Source organism: Anguilla rostrata, chromosome 9 (genome assembly GCF_018555375.3).
Source record: "Anguilla rostrata isolate EN2019 chromosome 9, ASM1855537v3, whole genome shotgun sequence".
NCBI classification, from domain to species: domain Eukaryota; kingdom Metazoa; phylum Chordata; class Actinopteri; order Anguilliformes; family Anguillidae; genus Anguilla; species Anguilla rostrata.
Window position 1 is genome coordinate 27,970,529 of NC_057941.1, and position 22,589 is coordinate 27,993,117.

General features: G+C 50.1%; 1 protein-coding gene across 1 annotated transcript in view; it reads right to left on the reverse strand.

The window, feature by feature from the left end:
* LOC135262560 (sortilin-related receptor-like) overlaps nt 1-22,589 on the reverse strand; it is a 75,632-nt gene that overhangs the window by 15,058 nt on the left and 37,985 nt on the right. Inside the window, exons 8-33 of the mRNA XM_064349573.1 lie at nt 22,083-22,252; nt 21,170-21,362; nt 20,148-20,265; nt 18,307-18,380; nt 17,883-17,971; nt 17,005-17,183; nt 16,399-16,585; nt 16,166-16,294; nt 15,119-15,204; nt 13,816-13,988; nt 12,474-12,605; nt 10,997-11,088; nt 10,123-10,369; nt 9,555-9,693; nt 9,059-9,232; nt 7,910-8,023; nt 7,444-7,566; nt 6,961-7,080; nt 6,491-6,616; nt 5,783-5,893; nt 5,490-5,621; nt 4,977-5,108; nt 4,387-4,521; nt 3,802-4,149; nt 2,332-2,433; nt 1,903-2,031 (exon numbers count right to left, since the gene is read on the reverse strand). Of these exons, the coding sequence (XP_064205643.1) occupies nt 1,903-2,031; nt 2,332-2,433; nt 3,802-4,149; nt 4,387-4,521; nt 4,977-5,108; nt 5,490-5,621; nt 5,783-5,893; nt 6,491-6,616; nt 6,961-7,080; nt 7,444-7,566; nt 7,910-8,023; nt 9,059-9,232; nt 9,555-9,693; nt 10,123-10,369; nt 10,997-11,088; nt 12,474-12,605; nt 13,816-13,988; nt 15,119-15,204; nt 16,166-16,294; nt 16,399-16,585; nt 17,005-17,183; nt 17,883-17,971; nt 18,307-18,380; nt 20,148-20,265; nt 21,170-21,362; nt 22,083-22,252 (3,754 nt within the window). The remainder of the gene's footprint in view (nt 1-1,902; nt 2,032-2,331; nt 2,434-3,801; nt 4,150-4,386; nt 4,522-4,976; nt 5,109-5,489; nt 5,622-5,782; nt 5,894-6,490; nt 6,617-6,960; nt 7,081-7,443; nt 7,567-7,909; nt 8,024-9,058; nt 9,233-9,554; nt 9,694-10,122; nt 10,370-10,996; nt 11,089-12,473; nt 12,606-13,815; nt 13,989-15,118; nt 15,205-16,165; nt 16,295-16,398; nt 16,586-17,004; nt 17,184-17,882; nt 17,972-18,306; nt 18,381-20,147; nt 20,266-21,169; nt 21,363-22,082; nt 22,253-22,589) is intronic.

Here is a 22,589-nt window from a genome sequence, read left to right on the forward strand (position 1 = left end):
AACTATGTGAGTCAGAGTAGGGATGGGAATCAATCCCTACTCCCTCAGAGTAGGGATGGGAATCAAGAACCGGTTCAAAGTTGTCCTATTCATTGTAATCGTATGCCTCCGAGCTTATCGATTCCGCTTATCGATGCTAGCATGTTTTTACCACAGCTGCACATTGCAAAACAATGACGTAAGGCCTTGGGGGAGGCACGCACACAGGCAGCACGTCGCCTCCCTCAGGTGTTTGTTTTGGACGGCAGCTGTCACAACAAAACTAATCCGGGCTGCAAAAATGATCCGGGTGACGTACTGACATTCTAAAACAGCCGTTATACCCATTTGTGACGTACTTAAATTTTCATTACAGCGTCCGTTGCTATGCAGACACTGCCAGCCTTGATGCATTCTGTTGCGATAAAGATTCTAAGACAACTCAACAATTTCTCTGGATTAACGGGTTATTTTCTAGCCTGAAATGTGATCGTATTACCAAATGGATACACATGTCATGTAACATGTGCATGTAGTTGGCTATCTCCCTGGATATGAAGTAAATGTTTTTACCAATAAATAATAATAATAATAAATGTGATTTTATCCATGGAAATAGCTATACAAAAAGGCAAAATAAATGTTGTGGTTGCGATTGCCATTGTAGATGTCAAGCAAATGTCACTGACAAAAAAAAAAAAGGTTTGCTCTCTTTGCAGTGGTTTGGGCTGGAAACGAGCTGTAAGCGGGATATGCACAACACTGCCTACTGATTGTAGATAAGATCGCTGTGAGGATGCTTTCCATAGAGGATTTCAGCTGCATGCTCCCATATTACTGAAAACGCTGTAGCGGTGGCTAGCATATCAGCGTATGACGAGTGCTGTGTGCGTTGTGTTGATAGAAGCGTACCGCTGGCTAGCGCTAATGGTAAATGGTAAATGGACTGCATTTATATAGCGCTTTTATCCAAAGTGCTTTACAATTGATGCCTCTCATTTGCCAGAGCAGTTAGGGGTTAGGGGTTAGGTGTCTTGCTCAAGGACACTTTGACACGCCCTGAGCGGGGTTTGAACCGGCAACCCTCCGACTGCCAGACAATCGGTCTTACCTCCTGAGCTATGTCGCCCCTAGCGCTAGAAGCTAGCTAATTGTTAAATAGTGTACTTACACCACTATATCACCGAGGTTCAGAAAATGTAAGCCGTGTTTGGTTAATTTTATTATGCGAATTCATTTAACTGAAGGTTTCTACAACGGCAATCGTGACCACGACATTTATTTTGCCTTTCTGTATAGCTATTTTTGTGGATAAAATCGCATTCATGATTTTATTTTCTGTTAAAAACATTTAATTCATATCCAGGGAGGTAGCTAACTACTTGCACGTTACATGACATGTAGCCATTTACTAATTTGATCGCATTTCAGGCTGGAAAATAAAGTAAGTTGACGCTGAAAACTTGTATGTAGTCCTACTCTTTTTACACCCAGAAAATGTATCAGGCATCGATAAAGGAACTGATAAAGAATCGAATCAATAAGCAGAATCGGTAATAGAATCAGTATCAATAACTACCTCAAAGTAAGTGGAAATATAGCTTTACTTTATCTTTGGGTGAACTGCCCCTTTCACAAAGTAAGATGAAGGCCTGTATTTGTGTTTGAGTGGCCTGGGCCTCTGACAGCTAGACTTCTGTGGAAGAACCCTCAGGGGCCTCCCATCTGAAGCCAAGGCAGGTCAGGGGCGGGTCAGTGTATCTAAAGCAGGTGTGACAGTACGGGCAGCCGTGTGCACCTCCAACTCACTCTCTCCCTACCTCCCTCTCCTCCTCACTCTCTCCCTCCCTCCCTACCTCCCTCCCTCTCTCCCTCTTTCCCTCCCTCCCTCTCCCATCCTCTCTGCCCCTCAGGCTCTCTCACCGGAGCAGTTTTCCTCGTCGCTGCGGTCGGAGCAGTCGATGAAGCCGTCGCATTTTTCGCTGTCCGTCACACAGGCCTCCCTGTCGGTGCACAGAGTCCCGTTCACACAGGACAGGGGCCCGCGGGTCGCTGGGGGGGGGGGGGGGGGGTGGAAGAGGGAGAAGGTTAAGCACAGACAGCGATCCAAATATCTGTCAAAACTAAACTTAAATACTGTTTGCCCCAACATTCCTTCTGACTATCTACAGAACCTTACACTCTATTGTATCTGTCTGGGGTGATCATGATTTATAACTCTCATGAAAAGGGAGCACAAGAATATCTTAATTAAAAAAGAGGATTGCACATTTGCACCTGTGAACTGAATGAATGATACATTTTTATGTACATCACACACACACGCGCACACGCGCACACACACAAACTCACGGCAGTCGGTCTCGTCAGACCGGTCGGTGCAGTCAGCGTCCGTCCAGCGTGCCTCGGATGCGGCAGCGCTGCCAGCCGGGTGCGGCAGCGGGGGGCGTGGGCCTGCACCGTGAGTGCGGTGGTGGGCCCGCACAGAGCCAGTGGCCACGCCAGCTCAGCCAGACTGCCAGAGCCGACTTGGGTGCAAAGATGGGCGTGGCCACAGCCCTTCAGAGACCGCCCACTTGGGTGCAAAGATGGGCGTGGCCACAGCCCTTCAGAGACCGCCCACTTGGGTGCAAAGAGGTGCGTGGATATAGCCCTTCAGAGACCGCCCACTTGGGTGCAAAGAGGGGCGTGGCTATAGCCCTTCAGAGACCGCCCACTTGGGTTCTAATAAGAACGTGGATATAGACTGCCGGAAACGCCCAACCCAAGTAGGGAAAGAGGGCAGGGTTTCTGAACTATCAGAGACTGCCTATTTGAAGCAGAGAGTTTTGCCGGGGACCTGGACTCTTAGAGACTGGCCACCAGAATGGAAAAGAGGACTGGGCTCCACCTTCTCCTCATAAAGAGCTGACTTTACAGCTGGAACTAAAGCTCACTGAACCAGAACAGATTCATTCAATTCCCTTCTTCAGCGTGACGGAGACCTCTTTAAACCGTGGCCTGCGGAAAATGAACAATTCTACACAACTTGGAAAAACCCAAGCCACCGTTTGATTGCTTTATACTCCATGCATAATTGCCTTTACCCCAACTAGATGACACACATCATTAAAGTTTCATTTCAAGGGACAAAGCCCTGCGGTGTGAACTGAGTCTGTGCCAGTGAGCAGTGGTGAGGGAGGGTGTGTGTAGCTGGTGAGAATGCCGGTGGTTGTGTTGAGTCAGGTGTGAGTGTTGATGATCGAGTGTTTGTGATGTGAACGGTGAAGGTAATGTTTTGAGGAGCCAGTGAATAGTTAGTGAGGGTTTTGGTGGTTGCGTTGACTAGTGTGTCGCAGGTATGAATGCTGGCGTTTGTGTTGAGGCTGAGGTGAGTAGCTAGTTTGAGTGTTGGTGGCTGGGCTTTGAGCATGGGTTAAGTAGCCGGTATGTGTGTTGGTGGTAGTGTTTTGAGTATGGTTTGAGTAGCTGAGGTGAGTGTTTCTGATCGTGTTTTGAGTACAGTTTGAGTAGCCGGTATGTGTGTAGGAGGTAGTGTTTTGAGTACAGTTTGAGTAGCCGGTATGCGTGCTGTGGTTGTGTTTTGAGTACAGTTTGAGTAGCCAGTATGTGTGTTGGTGGTAGTACTTTCAGCACAGGTCGAATAGCCGGTATGTGTGTTGGTGGTTGTGTTTTGAGTACAGTTTGAGTAGCCGGTATGTGTGTTGGTGGTAGTGTTTTGAGTACAGTTTGAGTAGCCGGTATGTGTGTTGGTGGTAGTGTTTTGAGTACAGTTTGAGTAGCCGGTATGTGTGTTGGTGGTAGTGTTTTGAGTATGGGTTCAGAAGCTAAGGTGAGTGTTGCTGGTTGTTTGGAGCAGCATGAGTAGCTGTAAGTGAGCGTCGGCGGCTGCATTTTGAGCATTGTCTGGGTATCTGTGAGAAGCGTTGGCAGTTGTGTTTTCTGGTGTGAGTGTTTGAGACAGGCCGAGGCAGCCCGTCCGCCCGTCTGTCCGTCCGTCCGTCCGTCTCTCCTCACCTGTGGGGCAGCCCACTTCGTCGGCCGCGTCGGGGCAGTCCGCGTAGCCGTCGCACACCCAGGAGTCGATGATGCAGGCTCCAGAGCCGCACCGGAAGTAGTTGGGGGAGCAGGTGGCGGGGCCCGGGGCTGCGGTGTGGGGCGCGTCTCCACCTGGTGGGGGGGGGGGGGGGGTGAACTTCAGTCATTTTGAAACTGGCTGAGCTGTGCTTTGTACTGCAGTGGCCAGGGACAGCTTGGTGTTAAGAGCGCTACGTAGAAATAAAACTGAATTCAAACGATTGTAAAATGTCCGTTCCTGTAATTTGGCACAAGCGCCCTCGGCCGCTAACAGGAAGTGGCCGGCTGGTTAGACGCCCGGCAGGGTACTTTCCAGCCTCTGGGCCGTACCTGTGCAGTTGACCTCGTCCGACCAGTCCCCGCAGTCGTTCTCCTGATCGCACCTCCACCAGGTGGGTACGCAGCGCCCGTTCTGGCACGCAAACTGGAAGTAGTGCGAGCAGCCGGGCTCTTCTGTGGGAGAGCCTGCCATCCACAGGGAGAGAGACTGAATTATAGAGAAATACTCTATTTCTGCATGAATACTGTAGAGATATCCCAACATACTGTAAATAAATACATCCCAAGAACAAGAGAGAGGATACTGTCTTATGATCTATAGAGAAATATTTCTATATATACCAAACAGAAACATGTAACTGCGCTATATGCAGATATACTCTATACAGCCAGAGAGGGATACTGTCTTATAGATATACTCTATACAGCCAGAGAGGGATACTGTCTTATAGATATACTCTATACAGTCAAAGAGAGACTGTCACTGTCCTACAAGGAAATACTCGACACAGCAATATAAGGAGAGAAACTACCTTACAAATACACATATGGCCATTACACTTGCACATGTACACACACGCGCGCACGCACACACGCACACACACACGCACACACACACGCACGCACTGTTTAGAACTCACCGCAGTTGGCCTCGTCGGAGTAGTCTCCGCAGTCGTCCATGCGATCACACTTCCACTCCAGGCTCACACATAAGCCGTTCTCACACTGGAAGGAGTATGGGCTGCAGGTGTTCTCAAACTCTGTACCCGACGCTGCAGAGAGAGAGAGAGAGAGAGAAGGGGGGGAGAGAGGGAGAGAGAGAGAGAGGGAAAAGGACGGATGATAAAGAGATGAGTAGACATTGCGATAGACAGAGAGAGTATTTATTGCTGGTTCACCTGCGTTTGTGCTCAGATGCGTTGCTGTACGTGATGCCAGCATTTAAAGAGGTATTCCCAGCTACTAAAGCAGGGTGAATTTGAATATGAGAGACACTAATGATACAACGTGATGTGATAGAGCACAAATTAAAGGCACAGCAGCAGCGTTCTTCTGGTATGTGACTTTTTTCACATCTTTTAATTCATTAAAAATGTGCTGGCTTCACTGCTGACAGGGGAGTGACGGACAGACGGCAGGAGGGCGGGACTCACAGCAGCCAGCGTAGGTCGCGTCCTCGTCGGACCCATCGGCGCAGTGACGGATGCCGTCGCACACCAGAGACTGGAAAAGGCACTGAGCTCGGTTCCGACACACAAACTCCATGTACCGCGTGCAGAGGGGGTCTGTAGAGGGCGCACAGCCACACAGCTCAGGCCTTCTTCAAAGATCACAAGGTCTTTAAAAAAACAAGACATTCCAATGGCCTGACTTGCTCTCAGGCCTGAAACGTTGGGTTTTTAGAGAATTTAAAGCAGAGCGGGAAATGATGCCGCAGTGGACTAACCGCAGTGCTGCTCATCGGCGCCCCCTGGGCAGTTCTCCACGCCATTGCAGTGAGCGCTGGAGGGCAGGCAGGTGCCGTTCGCGCACAGGAAGCCATTGCACTGCTTCCCTCCTGTGAAGACACACAGATCACAAAGTGCAACCTGCAGTTCAGTAGCAATGGCATTAAGCTCAGAAAGTACAGCTAACGTGCAGTAAAGTGTGTTGGTTTTAGGTGGGCAAGTGTGTGTGTGTGTGTGTTTCGTTCAGTGGCAAGTTTTCAATAGACGGGGTTCATGTGCTTGCTAGGGTGTGTGTACATGAGGGGGGCTTTCGAATCCCAGTGGGTAGGATCGGTGTTGTTGTGGTGGTGAGCGTGCACAGGGTAGGCGGTTTCTAACACAGGGGTGGGTTTTGTTATGTGGCGGCACAGGCAGGGCGGTTTCTAACACAGTGGGCGGTTGTTGATGGGGGGTCGCAGGGCAGGCGGTTAACACAGTGGCGGTGTTGGTTTGGTGAGCGTGCGCAGGCAGGGTGCAGGTTTCTAACCAGTGGCGGGTTGGGTTGTGCTGAGCAGGGCAGGGGGCGGGGTTTCTAACCACAGTGGGCGGGGTTTGTGTGGTTATGGTGAGCGTGCACAGGGTAGGGGGCGGGGTTTCTAACCACAGTGGGCGGGGTTTGTGTGGTTGTGATGGTGAGCGTGCGCAGGGCAGGGGGCGGGGTTTCTAACCACAGTTGGCGGGCTCTTCGTCAGAGCCGTCCCGGCAGTCGTCATCTCCGTCACAGACCCATCGCTGTGGAATGCAGTGGCCTGTGTGGCACTGGAAACTGCCCGCCTCACAGGTGTGCTGCCCCACTGAGAGAGACGGACATTCAGAACATTGAGAAATAAGAAAACCTCCAACTTTGAATGAGTTTTTTTTTTTTTTTTTTTCTCCAAACGCTTTTTATTTATCATTCAGCAGGTGTAACAAACTGAAATCCTTCTGCGGAAATTTGCCGGCAAAAAAAATTAAAAAACCTTATGTCAACTCTGGTTTGTGTTTCTGTACATTATGGCAGTCCTAATATACATACTTCCGGCCAACAATGCATTATGAAATTAAACTTGATATAGACAGAAAGAGCGTGACAGAGAGACAGAACAGCAGACGGATAGAGAGGGAGACGGAGGAGAGAGACGAGCAGCGCTCCTCTCACCAGTGCAGTTGGCCTCGTCTGACCAGTCTCTGCAGTCGTTGTCCCCGTCGCAGCGCCAGGCGTCACGGATGCACACGCCTCGAGCGCACGTGAACTCTCCCGGCCCGCAGCGGTGGCTCTCTGTGGGAGGAGACCAGGCTGCTGCTGAACAGGCTCAGCATGACCCTCCCGCTGTGACACGTACACAGGCACACACGCACGCGCACAGATACGCGCACGCACGGACACGCACGCACAGATACGCACGCGCACACAGACACACATCGCCATGACATGCACACGTACAGACACACAGACAGACAGACACACACGCACACACACATGCATACACAGACACACCCAGACAGACAGACACACAGACACACACACGCACACACACACATACATACACAGACACACACAGACAGACAGATACACACATACACAGACAAACAAACAGACAGACAGACATGCGCACACACACACACACACACACACACACACCGCAGTGCTCCTCGTCGCTGTTGTCCCCACAGTCGTCCTCGTGGTCACACTTGAAGGCCAGTGGGATGCAGGAGCCTGAGGTCACACAGCGGAACTGCACAGCGGGGTCACATGTGGTGGTGGCTGCAATGGGAGGGGCAATGGGAAGGGTGTAAGGCTCCCTGCAAGACTGACTCTCTGACTGACTGGCATGTGTGAAGTGCATAAAACTAGCACTACAGTACCATGAAATTACACAGCATAAATGACCTTCCAGAAATTCTAAACCATCTATGTTCATAGGCTAGCCTGTATATTTCAACATTATTATTATTATTATTATTGTTATTATTATTATTAGAAGCAGTAGTAGTATTTATAGTACACCGTTCATATGCAGCCAAAACTGCATATAACAATTCAAAAACCCTAAAACACATAATTTAAGTAAAATACATAAAAATGCACATTTCCATGGAAAACTCACGGCACTCCTCCTCATCGCTCATGTCTCCGCAGTCGTTGTCGCTGTCGCACTTCCAGATGCTGCTGATGCATTTGCCGTTGGAGCAGCGGTACTGGTTGGGCAGGCAGGTGTGCTCTGGAGCGGGAGGGGGACAGAGGGACAGAGGGACAGCGACAGTGAGGTGGGAGAACAGGGACATCTGCACTCATTCAGTCTTTTTCATACGAGATGAAAATAAAAAATAAAAATAAAAAAACCTAGCAGTACACTGTGTCAGGGGAAGTGAGGAGTATAAGGTTTATTTTTTATAGGTTTGTTTCCTGAAACCAGCAGTTCCGACCGGCAATGGCCTTGTTACAATGTTCAGCACTCTGAATACTGAACACAAGTGGTATATTTGACCAGCATATACAATACATTTTTACTTGATTTAATTTAATAATGATTATTTGAAATGATTATTAATGAACTACATAATTTAATTAAATAAGGAGTCAATTAGAAACATGAAGCAAAATGATACACTCTTAATTGAATGTAGGCTCACTAAAATCACAAGATTTTCAATCAGCGATATCAATTCAATGTCACAGATTGCATTTAAACTTGTAATCATAAGTAACATGATCTTCATGCATTCTTTAGCCACGCTGAGCCCTGACATCACATAAATATCTTAATGTTCTGGTGTCCCTTCAGAGACAAACTTCACAGGAGGAGGGACCCATTGATTGCATGCCTAGATTAGGATATTGGTGATTTTTAATTGCCCCAAAGATGTTTCCTTTGATGTTTGTGAAGATGAGAACAGGAATAATTCTTTGAAACAATATAATATTGTAACCAATTCACTCAATTCAAGGCCAAAATCTAAACACTAGATATCCGACAACTGCAATTTCTCCTCACGGTTTTATTCATCCTTTTGCTAGTCATGTTGGATTTGTATACAATAGTGCTACTCAACTCCAGGTCCTGCAGGCTGCAGCGTTATATGCTCCAACCATGCACTACACCAACTGATTTTGCTCGCGCAGTAACGTCTGTCGGTTGTAGGTAAGTGTGTGTGCGTGCAACTGAGCATCTGAGCGCGTGCGTGTGTGTGTGTGTGTGTGTGTGCGTACGCGTGTGCGAGCTCCGCAGGATGTCGTCTTGGCGCTCCACACTCACCCGTCTTCACACAGGTGCCGTTGTGCAGCTGGTACCCGCTGGGACACTGGCACTGCACCTGGCCGGAGGGCAGCAGGGTGCTGGGCACGCCGTCCGGGCACACGCAGGTGTGCCCGTGGCCCGGCTGGGGCAGGCAGAGCAGGCTGCAGGGCTGGTCCGCGCAGCCGTTGTGCCCTGGAGAAGGAACGAACGCGCGCGGAGACCGCGTCAGGGAAACGGGACCACAACCGCAGACACGGTCCGGATTCAGCCCCAGGCTACCGGGCTCGCTCAGGCGCTGCAGCACGGTGCCTTAAACCAACGAGCGGCTTTGTCACCGTATAACTATCAAGTACTATGACCACCAGTCAGTAGCTACCCCCAGTGGATGCCAATACGGACTGAAGTGAAATCAGCCCTAGATAGCAAGGAAAGGCAACAGGTTCTCTGTCAGAGATGTTCTATTACAAGACGGACTGTGTGCCTCAGTCCTTTCCCAGTTTGTGAGGACTCTCACCTCTGGCTTTGCCCTTGTAGAAGATTTTGAGGTCCATGACTCCAGACAGCCGGCCCACCAGCTGTTCACCGTCCGAGCTGCCAGATTTTGGGGCCTTGAATATTCCCATCCTAGACCAGTCATCCCAGTAGATGTCATTCTGAAAGAACACAAAAATATATACATTTTTTTTAGTTTTGAATTTCCATGATGAAAAGACAACAACAGTGTAGGGATTGGTCCGTGTCCGTGACTGTGTGTGTGTGTGTGTGTGTGTGTGTGTACACATGCATGTGAACGTCCTCGTTAGACAGCAAACCTTAAACGCAGGAACGATGTAGGGGTGGGGGCAGACCTTTGTGCATGTGTATGCGAGTCCTTGTTAGGCAGTAAACCTAAAACACGACAACGGTGTAGGTGTGGGATAGGCCCTGTGTGTGTGCATTTATGTGAGTGCACACGTGTGTTTGTGTGTGTCCTCATTAGGCAGTTTAAAGATGGCGAAGGCTTAGGAGAGGGGCAGGCCTTTGTGTGTGTATATGCGAGTGTGCACACGCGTGTGTAAGCATGTGCTCGTCAGGCAGTAAACCTTGAAGACGGCGATGGCGTAGGGGTGGGGCAGGCCCTCTATCAGCACACTGCGCTGCTGGCCGTGGAAGTCGGCCCTCTCGATGCGGTCGCCGAACGCCTCGGTCCAGTACAGCCACCGCTCGTCCACCGCGATGCCGTTCGGCCAGTGCACCCCCTCCGACACGATGCAGGAGGCGTTGGAGCCGTCCATCCAGCTGCGGTACACGCCGGCCGCCCGCTCGCCCCAGTCTGTCCAGAACATCAGACTGGAGACACACACGCAGCACACTCAGCACTCTGAGGGCCTATAACACAGCTAACGTCAAGCACAAAAACACACTAAAAGCACAGAGGCCTACTCCGGGGCAGTTCTCTAAGCAAGCAAAGAGGTGAGGGAGTCTAGTCCTGCAGATCTGCAATCTTTCATATTGTTTTAAATTACATAAAACTGCAAATATCCAAAACCAGGGGGAGGGGGGGTTCGGACTGTATTTTTCCAGCAGCCTGAGGACCCCCCCAACATGCTGCGCTGCATGGAGGAGCCCCGCTGTCTCGGACCAAACCCGGACCGCACCAGTGCCTACTGCAGCTGATAGCTCCATCGGGCAGCGTGCAACAGGAGGTTGCGTCACACAGGAGGTACAGGAGGGTTCGGTTGGTTAGGGGTCCCTGTTTCATTGCTATCTAGCGACCCCCCACTGGTTGATCGGATCGGGTGCCCCAGACTGTATGTTAAAGCCACAGGCTGGTAACAACACCTGTTGTGGAGATGTCTACACTCTCCTGAATTAGCAGTGGAGTTCTCACATGAACGCAGCTGCAGTTGCAGGTAACTGGACATGAAGGTGGGAACTGTGAAAAATGAAGTGAGGATTTCCATGGCTGGACTGTACCTCTCTGCAGGCATCAGAACCAGGGCTCTGGGGTGCTCCAGCACACTGGAGTTAATCAGGGTGCGTCGCAGATCTCCGTCCGGACTGGCCACCTGGACAGAGACAGAAAGAGGCAGAGAAAAAGAGAGACAGACAGAGAAAGAGAGAGAGAAGATAATAAGGTTATGAAAAATGCCCTGAGATTACCTCTCTTACGTATTCAGACGAGTGACTGTGAACATCTCCGAATCAGAGCAAATTCTCCACACTGTTCCAGCAATGATATGATGAAAAATTTTGTTCGATTTGAATGAGAAAAAGACAAAGCAAAATGGTCACAGACTTCAGAAGAGCATTGCCCCCTGAGACACCTTACCATCGGAGCATGAACAGAAGAAGGAGTCTGCGGGCACCATCATAGACAACAAACTGACCTTCGGAGCCAAATTCAAGCCAAATGCCAATCAAGGTAGTCCTTCCACCGGTGCCTCAGGATATTCAATGCTAATTAGTCAGTACTGCAAGAATTTTACACCTGCTTCATTTAATCCGCACTGCCCTTCAGCCTAATAGCTTGGCTTCGCTCTCTAAATAAGAGCAGGAAAACTAAGCTGGACAGGGAGACATTACCGAGTAGTAAGATCATAGGGACACAAAAACACCACGAAACAACTTTGAGGAGCAGACAGTCAAGAACAGAGAAACTATTATGGTCTTTCCCTCCCTCCCTTCCCCTGAACCATCTGTTTGAGACCTTGCCATCAGGAGGAAGACTGAGGTCTCTATCCTTAAAAACAAAGAGAGCACTCAGCAGCATGGGGCCAACATCTGTTTGCCGCATCAATGCCACAGCACGCTTAAATTTGAATGTTTAATTGAATTTAGTTTCATCCTAAATGCATTTTAGTGTTTTAGCTCGATGTAATTTGTGTATGGAAGTTCTTGTTAGAATTTTTTTAATAACAGTAATGCAATTTAGGACTCTCTTCTGACATTTTATTTCCTAACGTAATTTATGTAAATTGTTAATGTAATTTCTTGAATGCCACGTACTTCACCTGAAATCAAGTTACTCCGTTCTACTCTACTGCCAGGTGTTTCGACTGCCAGCTGAGCCACTTAACATGCAGCGATCCCGCCTCTCTGTAACCCTCTCTGCTCTCACCCAGTCTAAATAAAGTGGGAAAACCCAAAAGGAGGACAGACTGTCTACGCCCCTTTCGTGAAAAAACAGAAAAAAAAACACTAAAAGTTTAAAGTTTTCTGCATATGGTCTTTGCAATGAAAATGGTGCTTGGTGTTTTTTAAATTTTTTTATATTTCACGAATGAAGGCAGCATGCTGAAATCTTATCAGCCTCATTTGAAATAAAAACACAGAGTACAGATCTTTTCAGAGAGCAGTTGATGAATTCTTTAGATCTCCACGTAAAATCACAGCACGGCGTGTGCGATGCATGCTTTGCTCGAGCAGGGAGCACGCCTCCAACCCGTCTCACCTCGATTTTCTGAGAGCCTGCATCCACCCAGTACAGCAGCCTGCTGATGGGGTCAAAGGTCAGGGCCTCCACGTTCTGCAGGCCCCGGCGCACGATGATCTCCTGCCCCGAGCTCCCGTTCAGACACAGCCTCTGTGAGGTCACACCGAGGGAGGCGGGGTCAGAGCGAGTGCTGAACACAGCAGAGTGTGTGTGTGTGTGTGTGTGTGTGTGTGCGCGTGCTGACCTGTATGGTATCCAGGGCGATGTCGGCCCAGTACAGGCTGTGTGTGTGTGTGTGTGTGTGTGCTGACCTGTATGGTATCCAGGGCGATGTCGGCCCAGTACAGGCTGTGTGTGTGTGTGTGTGTGTGTGTGTGTGTGCGCGTGCTGACCTGTATGGTATCCAGGGCGATGTCGGCCCAGTACAGGCTGCGTGTGTGTGTGTGTGTGTGTGTGTGTGTGTGACCGTGCGCTGACCTGTATGGTATCCAGGGCGATGTCGGCCCAGTACAGGCTGCGTGTGTGTGTGTGTGTGTGTGTGTGTGACCGTGCGCTGACCTGTATGGTATCCAGGGCGATGTCGGCCCAGTACTGGCTGTGTGTGTGTGTGTGTGTGTGTGTGTGTGAGCGTGCGCTGACCTGTAAGGTATCCAGGGCGATGTCGGCCCAGTACAGGCTGCGTGTGTGTGTGTGTGTGTGTGTGTGAGCGTGCGCTGACCTGTATGGTATCCAGGGCGATGTCGGCCCAGTACAGGCTGCGTGTGTGTGTGTGTGTGTGTGTGTGTGTGTGTGAGCGTGCGCTGACCTGTATGGTATCCAGGGAAATGTCGGCCCAGTACAGGCTGTGTGTGTGTGTGTGTGAGCGTGCGCTGACCTGTATGGTATCCAGGGCGATGTCGGCCCAGTACAGGCTGCGTGTGTGTGTGTGTGTGTGTGTGTGAGCGTGCGCTGACCTGTATGGTATCCAGGGCGATGTCGGCCCAGTACAGGCTGTGTGTGTGTGTGTGTGTGTGTGTGTGTGTGTGTGTGTGTGCTGACCTGTATGGTATCCAGGGCGATGTCAGCCCAGTACAGGCTGTGTGTGTGTGTGTGTGTGTGTGTGAGCGTGCGCTGACCTGTATGGTATCCAGGCCGATGTCAGCCCAGTACAGGCTGTGTGTGTGTGTGTGTGTGTGTGTGTGTGTGTGTGCTGACCTGTATGGTATCCAGGCCGATGTCAGCCCAGTACAGGCTGTGTGTGTGTGTGTGTGTGTGTGTGAGCGTGCGCTGACCTGTATGGTATCCAGGCCGATGTCAGCCCAGTACAGGCTGTGTGTGTGTGTGTGTGTGTGTGTGTGTGTGTGTGTGAGCGTGCGCTAACCTGTATGGTATCCAGGCCGATGTCGGCCCAGTACAGGCAGTTCCGGTCGTAGTCGAAGTCGAGGGCGATGGCTTCGCGCAGCCCCGTGAGGGGCAGCACCTGGTCGGTGCCGGTGGACAGGTCGAAGCGGTGGATGGAGCTCCGCACGGCGTACAGGATGAACTCGTTACTCTCTGGGCAGCGCGGGGAACAAACAGCGTCAGCATCTCCCCACTGCTTCAACAGCATCTATCCATCGCATAAATAACCTGCCACGCCAAAATGCCAGCGTAGCCCACACTGTAAAGCCGACTGGTCATCAAACAGAGAGAAAAATACATCAAAAATATCCTTACGAGCATAGAACAGTCTGGGCCAATAAAAAACTGAAATGATATTTAACGAAAAAAGCCACAAAATGAAATACGACTTTAACCTTTACACTGCTGACTTTGTCTTCTCTCTTAATGGCTTTCAAAGGGCAGAGCGGGGAAATTAGGTGGCGCGGCTGTGGGCAGAGAGAGGCCGCAGGCGCTGTGTGTGGAGCTGGGCCCTACGAGCAGGTCGCAGTGAAGAAGCCCCATACACAGCTGCCAGGGCCTCTTCCTGACTCACCATTACATTACATTTATTTGGCCGACGCTTTATCCAAAGCGACATACAAAAGTGCATTCATGGTCATGGACAACTACAAAACACAGGTTCAATAAGATACGAGACTTATTTTGTACAGCTATTTCTAGCCAAGAACACAGTTTAGTTCACACACTGAACACTATTCTAACATAACATCTGCCAAGCCAACTAGGCAGAAGAACAAGCTACAATATTAGGACAAATACAAATTACCAAAAAGTGCTGGAATGGGGGTACATGTAACAAGTGTCATGAAAGGGGGGGGGGATTTAAAGTGAAATATACAGAGTGGTGGTAGTTAGTCCAGGTATAGTCTGAAGAGATGAGTCTTCAGACCACGGCAGAAGATGGGTAGTGAGGAAGAGGTTCAAATAGGGACAGGGAGTTCGTTCCACCACTGGGGAGCTAGGGTGGAGAAGCTCTGTGATCCCTTTACTCGGGTGGGAGGGGTTACAAGGCGCCCTGCTGCTGCAGAGTGGTCGAGCAGGCGTATAGAATCGAATCATGTCCTGCAAGCAGACAGGGGCCATTCTGTTGGCTGCAGTGTAGGCGACCACCACAGAGCCGCTTAAAATGCAACCCACTCAACTCAACTCTGACGATCCTGCTGTGCTACAGGTGGGACAGTGTGTGTGTGTATATGTGTGTGTGTAAGTATGCAGTACTCGGGCCAAAGCTGAGCTCTGACCTCCTATAGGACATGGCAGCATCTCTCCGTTCAGCCGGGCCTCTACGTCTCCTCCAGAGCAGCTGTCCCCCGACACTTTCCTGTACCTGAGAAACGTACAGCGTTAATGGACTGAGAGATGTGCGCATGCACACACACACACACACACACACACACACACACACACACATCCATACACAGCCACAAGTACACACATAAGCACACACACACACACACACACACATCCATACACAGCCACAAGTACACACAGATAAGCACACACACACACCCAGCCACAAGCGCACACACTCACAGGCACACGCATTGCATGAAACACTCAGACGGGTCGTCAGGCACATTCACACACACAAAAGTTGGTCACTATAAGGCACCATTAACCCAGTTCACCTTTTCTCACACATTTTGCAATAACATACAGCTGACATGTGCATCCCTGTTTCCCCCACTAGGCTGTGCTATTAGCACAGGAAAGAGCAGCAGGGCTGGGGACACACTGTACCCTGAACATCCCTGGCCTTCTTTCACAGGAAGTCCATATTATCACCTGCACCTCAGCTGCTGTCTCACGCATGGTAAACAGGAACACCTTAACGGATCATTTCCCTACGCTCCGACGCTGCTCTATGGAGAAAACATCCCCAACGTCTTGTAAATGAAACGGCACTGTCAGAAATACAAAATCAGAGCTCTAACCTTTCCCCTTTAAATAATCAACTTATATGCTCATTACCTCATTACAAGGAAACACCTGGAACCTACGGTACACCATGCCCCCCAAAAAAAAGAAGATTTCAGGAGGTTTTAAAAAGATTTTTAAAAGCTGTTGTAATTCATTTATTTACACCACGAGTTCCCTAACCCCGATCCTGGAGAGGCACAGGGTCTGCAGGTCAATGCAGTCACGCTGAAACAAATTCAGACCCAAGAAACCAGGTGAGGTGGGTTAAGTGTGTCACAAACCAAGCATGTGCTGGGGGTCTCAGTGAATCGCTCGTAAACACTGTCCCTGCCGCGCTGTACGGCGCGGAACAGTTTTGGGGTCCTTACCCTTTGCTGCGGAGGTACGTGGTGCCCACGGGGCAGGGCACGGGCGGAGCGTTGAGCCTTCCGGAAAACTCGGGGTCGGGAACACACACCTCCAGGGACAGGTCCTCGCTCGGCCTGAAGCCGTAGTCGCTGGGGGGGGAGAGAGAGAAGGGACGGGCGGAGGAAGGGTTAGTCAGAGGCCCTCCCACCACGGTGGGCGATGTGCGTGCCAAACGAACGGGGCGGGCGGGTACCACTCGTAGTCCTGGCGGGTGCAGGAGCAGTTGGACACGCTGAGGGGCCGGTCGAAGTCCTCGCCGTTGAAGCAGGTGGCGTGGGGCGTGCGGCGCTTGTACACCACCTGGCGGCCCAGCAGGCAGGCGTTCCCTCGCTCGTCGGACGGAGACCACGGCTTGTAGTCTCTCTCTGTGCACGGGACCCCTGAACACAGACACACACGCAATATTACCGAGACAGCCGTAACACACAAGCAGTCCATGCGCTTCAACACTGAAAAACATAGGAGGACACTGACGCGTCCCAAGAGTTATTTCTCCAGTAAGCACACATGAAATTTCAGGAGCAAATGCTCCTAAAATGAGAGCACTGTAGAGCCCTGGACAGCACACACACGGGAACAAAAGCACCAACGCACTCATACGCATGTACAAGCACAAAACAATGCTGGAGTACCAACACACTGCACACACCGATACCGATACCGATACCGATACCGATACTGATACTGCTGCGCACGAACGCCGCAGTACTACAGGGGAAGAGCGAGGTCGCGCCTGATGACACGAGCGCGGCGAGGCGCACGCGCAGACCCTACAGCAGTAGAAACCCCGCCCACTCACCCAGGGCTCTGCTGGTGTTAACCTGCAGGATGAGCCAGCTGTGGTCCTGGAAGGCGTACGAGCCGAAGATGGTGAAGACGGTGCTCTTCTCCCCCGGCTCCGTCAGCAGCTGGTACACGTACACTTCGCTGGTGGAGAAGGCGAACTCCGACCACGTCTCCCCCTCGTTTGTGCTGAACCTGACGCAGGACGGACACAGACGGCGGTTACGGTTAGCGCCATTACCATCATAACGCGCCTCAGAATGCAGACCACACACACACCGGCAGCAACTGGCATCCTATCGCACGTTTTTCTTCACTTAACCAGGCGGGGATGGGGGTGAGTAGGTGTCAGTGACAGATGAAGAATGTCAGGGCACTACTCTTTAAAAAAGAGTCACAGTCACACTCACAAACAGACAGAAAGGACATACTCGCAGACAGACAGACAGACAGAAAGGACACACTCACAGACAGACAGAAAGGACATACTCACTGACAGACAGACAGAAAGGACATACTCACAGACAGGCAGGCAGACAGAAAGGACACACTCACAAACAGACAGAAAGAACATACTCACAGACAGACAGACAGAAAGGACATACTCACAAACAGACAGAAAGGACATACTCACAGACAGACAGACAGACAGACAGACAGACAGACGACAGACAGACAGACAGACAGACAGACAGACAGAAAGGACACACTCACAGACAGACAGAAAGGACATACTCACAGACAGACAGACAGACAGAAAGGACACACTCACAAACAGACAGAAAGGACATATTTACAAACAGACAGACAGAGAGACAGACAGAAAGGACACAGAGACACACAGACGCAGCCATCACCATCGCGTGCAGCATGCGACAGAGATGAGAGGCTCACTTGAGTGTCTTGGTGGGCATGCCCTGCATGATGGCCATCAGGATGCCTCCATGGTCTCCCCAGGAGTAGAAGTGAGGGCCGGCCAGGGCCTGGGGGTTGAGGGGAGAGCACGTTCTCCATTAGCCTCTGCTCCAAGCACTGCCTGTCAGGTGCTAATACTGCGCCTTCACTTGCTCTTCACTGGCTAACACAGCCCCTTATGTAAGAGACCTGGCATCTACTTGCTAGCACTCATTCCACTACTTTATAACAAAAGTTTGCGTTCTGTGAACAGTGCTTAACACGCCCATTAAATGAGAGTGCATGTTTCCATGGCCCCCAAACCTCAGTGCTGCATTTGTACATTGTCTGACACAGTTTGCTCTGCAACAGGGATGAGACAGGTGAGTGGCCCTGTCCCATGATGCACTGCAGCACCCCTCACCTCTTTCCACCGCACTCCCCCACTGCTCGACACGTACACGTTGGGCTTGTTGGCCAGACTGCGCCCAACGGACCCTAAAGAGGGAAAGACACATGGAACAGGGGGTCAACAAATTACAACTGCTTGCCAGTTTCACAAAAAGCCACTCACAGAATGTACATTAAATACGGCTAGACGACCACACTACAGCTAGAGATATACACAGCAGCTATCCAATCCGAGACACTGTCTAGATGCTTGCCACAAGACCAGAAAAAGCAGTCAATAAGGTTCACACTGCTACCACCTCCGTAACACTGTCATGTAAGTTCAGCTGCCATTTTAGGAACGACAGGAGCCAGAATTCTCCCATGTCCCCCAGGACCATGGTCAGCGGGCCATTAAAACCGTAACTAGCCCTAAATGAAGCATTACCAATCAATCTGGGTCAAATCATTACATTACATTATATTACAGGCATTTAGCAGACGCTCTTATCCAGAGCGACTTACACAACAAATCATAACTGCAAACAATATATCCCAGTTCATGTGTTTATGTTTCTCCTTTCAAAGCACTGTAATGCTTTTTGTTGGTAAGGAAGGAAAAAAAATTCACAGATCTAGAGGTGCTTTCCCCAGTCTTTGCATCTAAAGCATTTTAAATATATATTTGACCTAGATCGTGAAAAACAAACCGCCTTCGGTTTCAATGCACGTTTGACGAACGTCAGGGTAACCACCCATAGGTCCCTTTGAGACCTTTGTACCAAACATGTCGGCACAGCACTAGGCGACAACCCTCGCGGCTCAACTGGAAAACATATTTATCAGCGATGGATTTACGAGGGGCTCAGAGAAAGAAAGGTCTGCTTAGATACGTCGCTGCGGCCCGTGGGAGAGAGCAGAGTGAGTCAGCGCTGTCCTCTTGACCCCAGAAGTTTAAGTCAGTACCAGGCTCAGCCTGGCGCTACACGTTAGCCCGTTAGCCTGAGCTGCTAGCGCCTGAGGAATTTCAGCCAGAGATTTCCTTAAGCGGCTTGCAGCAGAGTGCGCGTGTGCTATAAAACCTGTCCTGTGACTCTCTACCAGGAAACAGTCCTGGCCTCCAATAAGAAATGACAACACGCACACTGGGAACAATAGCATGTTTGTTTTGATGCAACCTTCTCTAATTGATCCTTGCCCCTGTACTTGTATACGCTCACTTCTCGGACAGATCACTAACCAGTCCAACTGAAGATCTCTGAGAGCTGCTTCAAATATGCATTTGATCACCAGAGAAATGCAATGTAATACCAAAGCAATCACAAAATGAAAAGCAAACTGACAATCTCAGTATCAGTCACATGAAAGATAGCAATTCTAATAAACCTTTATGCATTCAAGTGTTAATTTAAGGAACACATTTAATTATATGTTGTATGATTTACTATAAAACACTAATAAAACTAAGACAGATGAGAAACACTTTTTTTATTTCGGGCTATGGCACACCGTCAGCAGGAAAACACTTTACAGGAGGGCGGTGTGAGAAGCGCATGATCCAGATTTTGAGGGGGGGGGGGTGAGAGAGTCAGTGGTGAGTTATGTGCTCGGTGCCTCGTCTGCGCCAGAGTGGTAAAATCGTTCTTTAACACGGCTAAACAGCACAACAAGCATGCATCCCTTTATCTTACTGATGCCATCCCATTCACTGCCTGGAAGTGCTACAGCTACAGCCTGCAAGGTGAAGACACTGACAGAAAGCGGGCACCTCACGGGCACATGCACAGTAACCATGGAGCTGCCCATACAGCGGCCGTGATGAGGCTGGCCTGTTGCTGTGGTAACCCCCCCTCCCATTGCCGTGGCGAGACCCACCTGTTGCCATGATGAGTCCGGGAGCAGACTCCTTGGAGAGGATGGTTGCTCTGCGCAGCTGCACGTTGAGTAGCTGGCTCCAGCGCTGAGCCAGGTGCAGAGAGCAGCCCTGTGAGAGCTGGGGATGAGGAGGGAGATGGGCATCATCAGCGATATGCATACACACATATACAGGCCCACACACACACGCACACACACAGACACAAACACACACTGACAGACACATACACGCGCACGCACACACAAACACACACACACACACACAGACAGACACAAACACACACTGACAGACACATACACGCACACACACACACAGACAGACACAAACACACACTGACAGACACATACACGCGCACGCACACACAAACAGACACATACACACACTGACAGACACATACACGCACACACACAGACAGACACAAACACACACTGACAGACACATACACGCGCACGCACACACACAGACAGACACAAACACACACTGACAGACACATACACGCGCACGCACACACAAACAGATACATACACACACTGAGAGACACATACACGCGCACACACAGACAGACACAAACACACACTGACAGACACACACACGCACACACGCTGACAGACACATACACGCGCACACACAGACAAACACGCACACACACAGACACAAACGCGCACGCACACACAGGCATGCATGCACGCACGCACGCGCGCATGCACACACAGACATATACACGCATGCGCATGCACAGACACGCACACAAACACACACACACACAGACAGACACAAACACACACTGACAGACACATACACGCGCACGCACACACAAACAGACACATACACACACTGACGGAGACACATACGCGTGCACACACAGACAAACAAGCGCGCACACATGCACACACACACACAGACACATAAACGCGCACGCACACGCGCATGCACACACAGACATATACACGCATGCGCATGCACAGACACGCACACAAACACACACACACACACACACACACACACACACAGTGAGAGGTACCTGGCAGTCCAGCTTGCCCCCCAGGCTGTCCGTAGTCGGGGGCTGCAGCGGCTCCCAGGTGCCTCCCTTGTCGAATGTGATGACAGAGCGCATGTTCTCTTCGCCCAGAGTACCGTTGACCAGCGTGGCGATGTAGACCCCCCGAAGACCCTCCACGCGATGCAGGTCTGCAAACGGCTCGTTCGCAAAGTACCTGACCAGAGGCGTACACAACAGCACTGTCACTTTTCAATAATCACCGTAACCGTTACATTTCTTTGGGCCTGATCACGCCGTTTTACCATTAATGCAGTACCTAGTCAGACTGCATTAGCATTAGCACTGCACCTGATCAGACAGCCTTAGCATTAGCACTGCACCTGATCAGACAGCCTTAGCATTGTATCTGATCAGAGTATTAGCATCAGCACTGTACCTGATCAGACTGCATTAGCACCAGCACTGCACCTGATCAGACAGCATTAGCATCAGCACTGCACCTGATCAGACTGCATTAGCATCAGCACTGCACCTGATCAGACTGCATTAGCACCAGCACTGCACCTGATCAGACAGCCTTAGCATTGTATCTGATCAGAGTATTAGCATCAGCACTGTACCTGATCAGACTGCATTAGCATCAGCACTGCACCTGATCAGACTGCATTAGCATCAGCACTGCACCTGATCAGACTGCATTAGCATCAGCACTGCACCTGATCAGACTGCCTTAGCATTAGCACTGCACCTGATCAGAGTATTAGCACCAGCACTGCACCTGATCAGACAGCCTTAGCATTAGCATTGTATCTGATCAGAGTATTAGCACCAGCACTGCACCTGATCAGACAGCCTTAGCGTTAGCATTGTACCTGATCAGAGTATTAGCATCAGCACTGCACCTGATCAGACAGCCTTAGCGTTAGCATTGTACCTTATCAGAGTGTTGCTCCCAGTGCCCTCAGGGGTGAAGTACAGCACGTTCTCCAGGGACAGTGAGAAGGCAAGGCCCTCCGTGTCAGAGATGTACAGGTGTGTGATGTTGTTTGCGTGGTTCACGCACACAAAGACCTGATCCTCAGAGGCATCGGCGATGTAGTACTCCTGAAGAGGAACGAGACACAAACAGTAGGGCCATTCAGTAAGACGCTACTATTGAAACAGACCCAGAGCAATACCCAAAATGTCCAAACATAGTCTCTAAAGATTGTGTTCATCAGTACATTATTTTATATTAATTTTTAAAAATTCATATTTGTGGACTTTTTCTTCATGAAGTCTTTTTTTTAATGCATACAATACCACCACTGCATGTATACATACGTATTTACGAATACACATATTCTATGTTCAGAATAACAGAGCTGTGGTCCATCGAGCTGAGCCACTTGTTTGAGCCAGTATATGCAGAGATGCTACTAGCTCCAAGGTGCTACAGTCA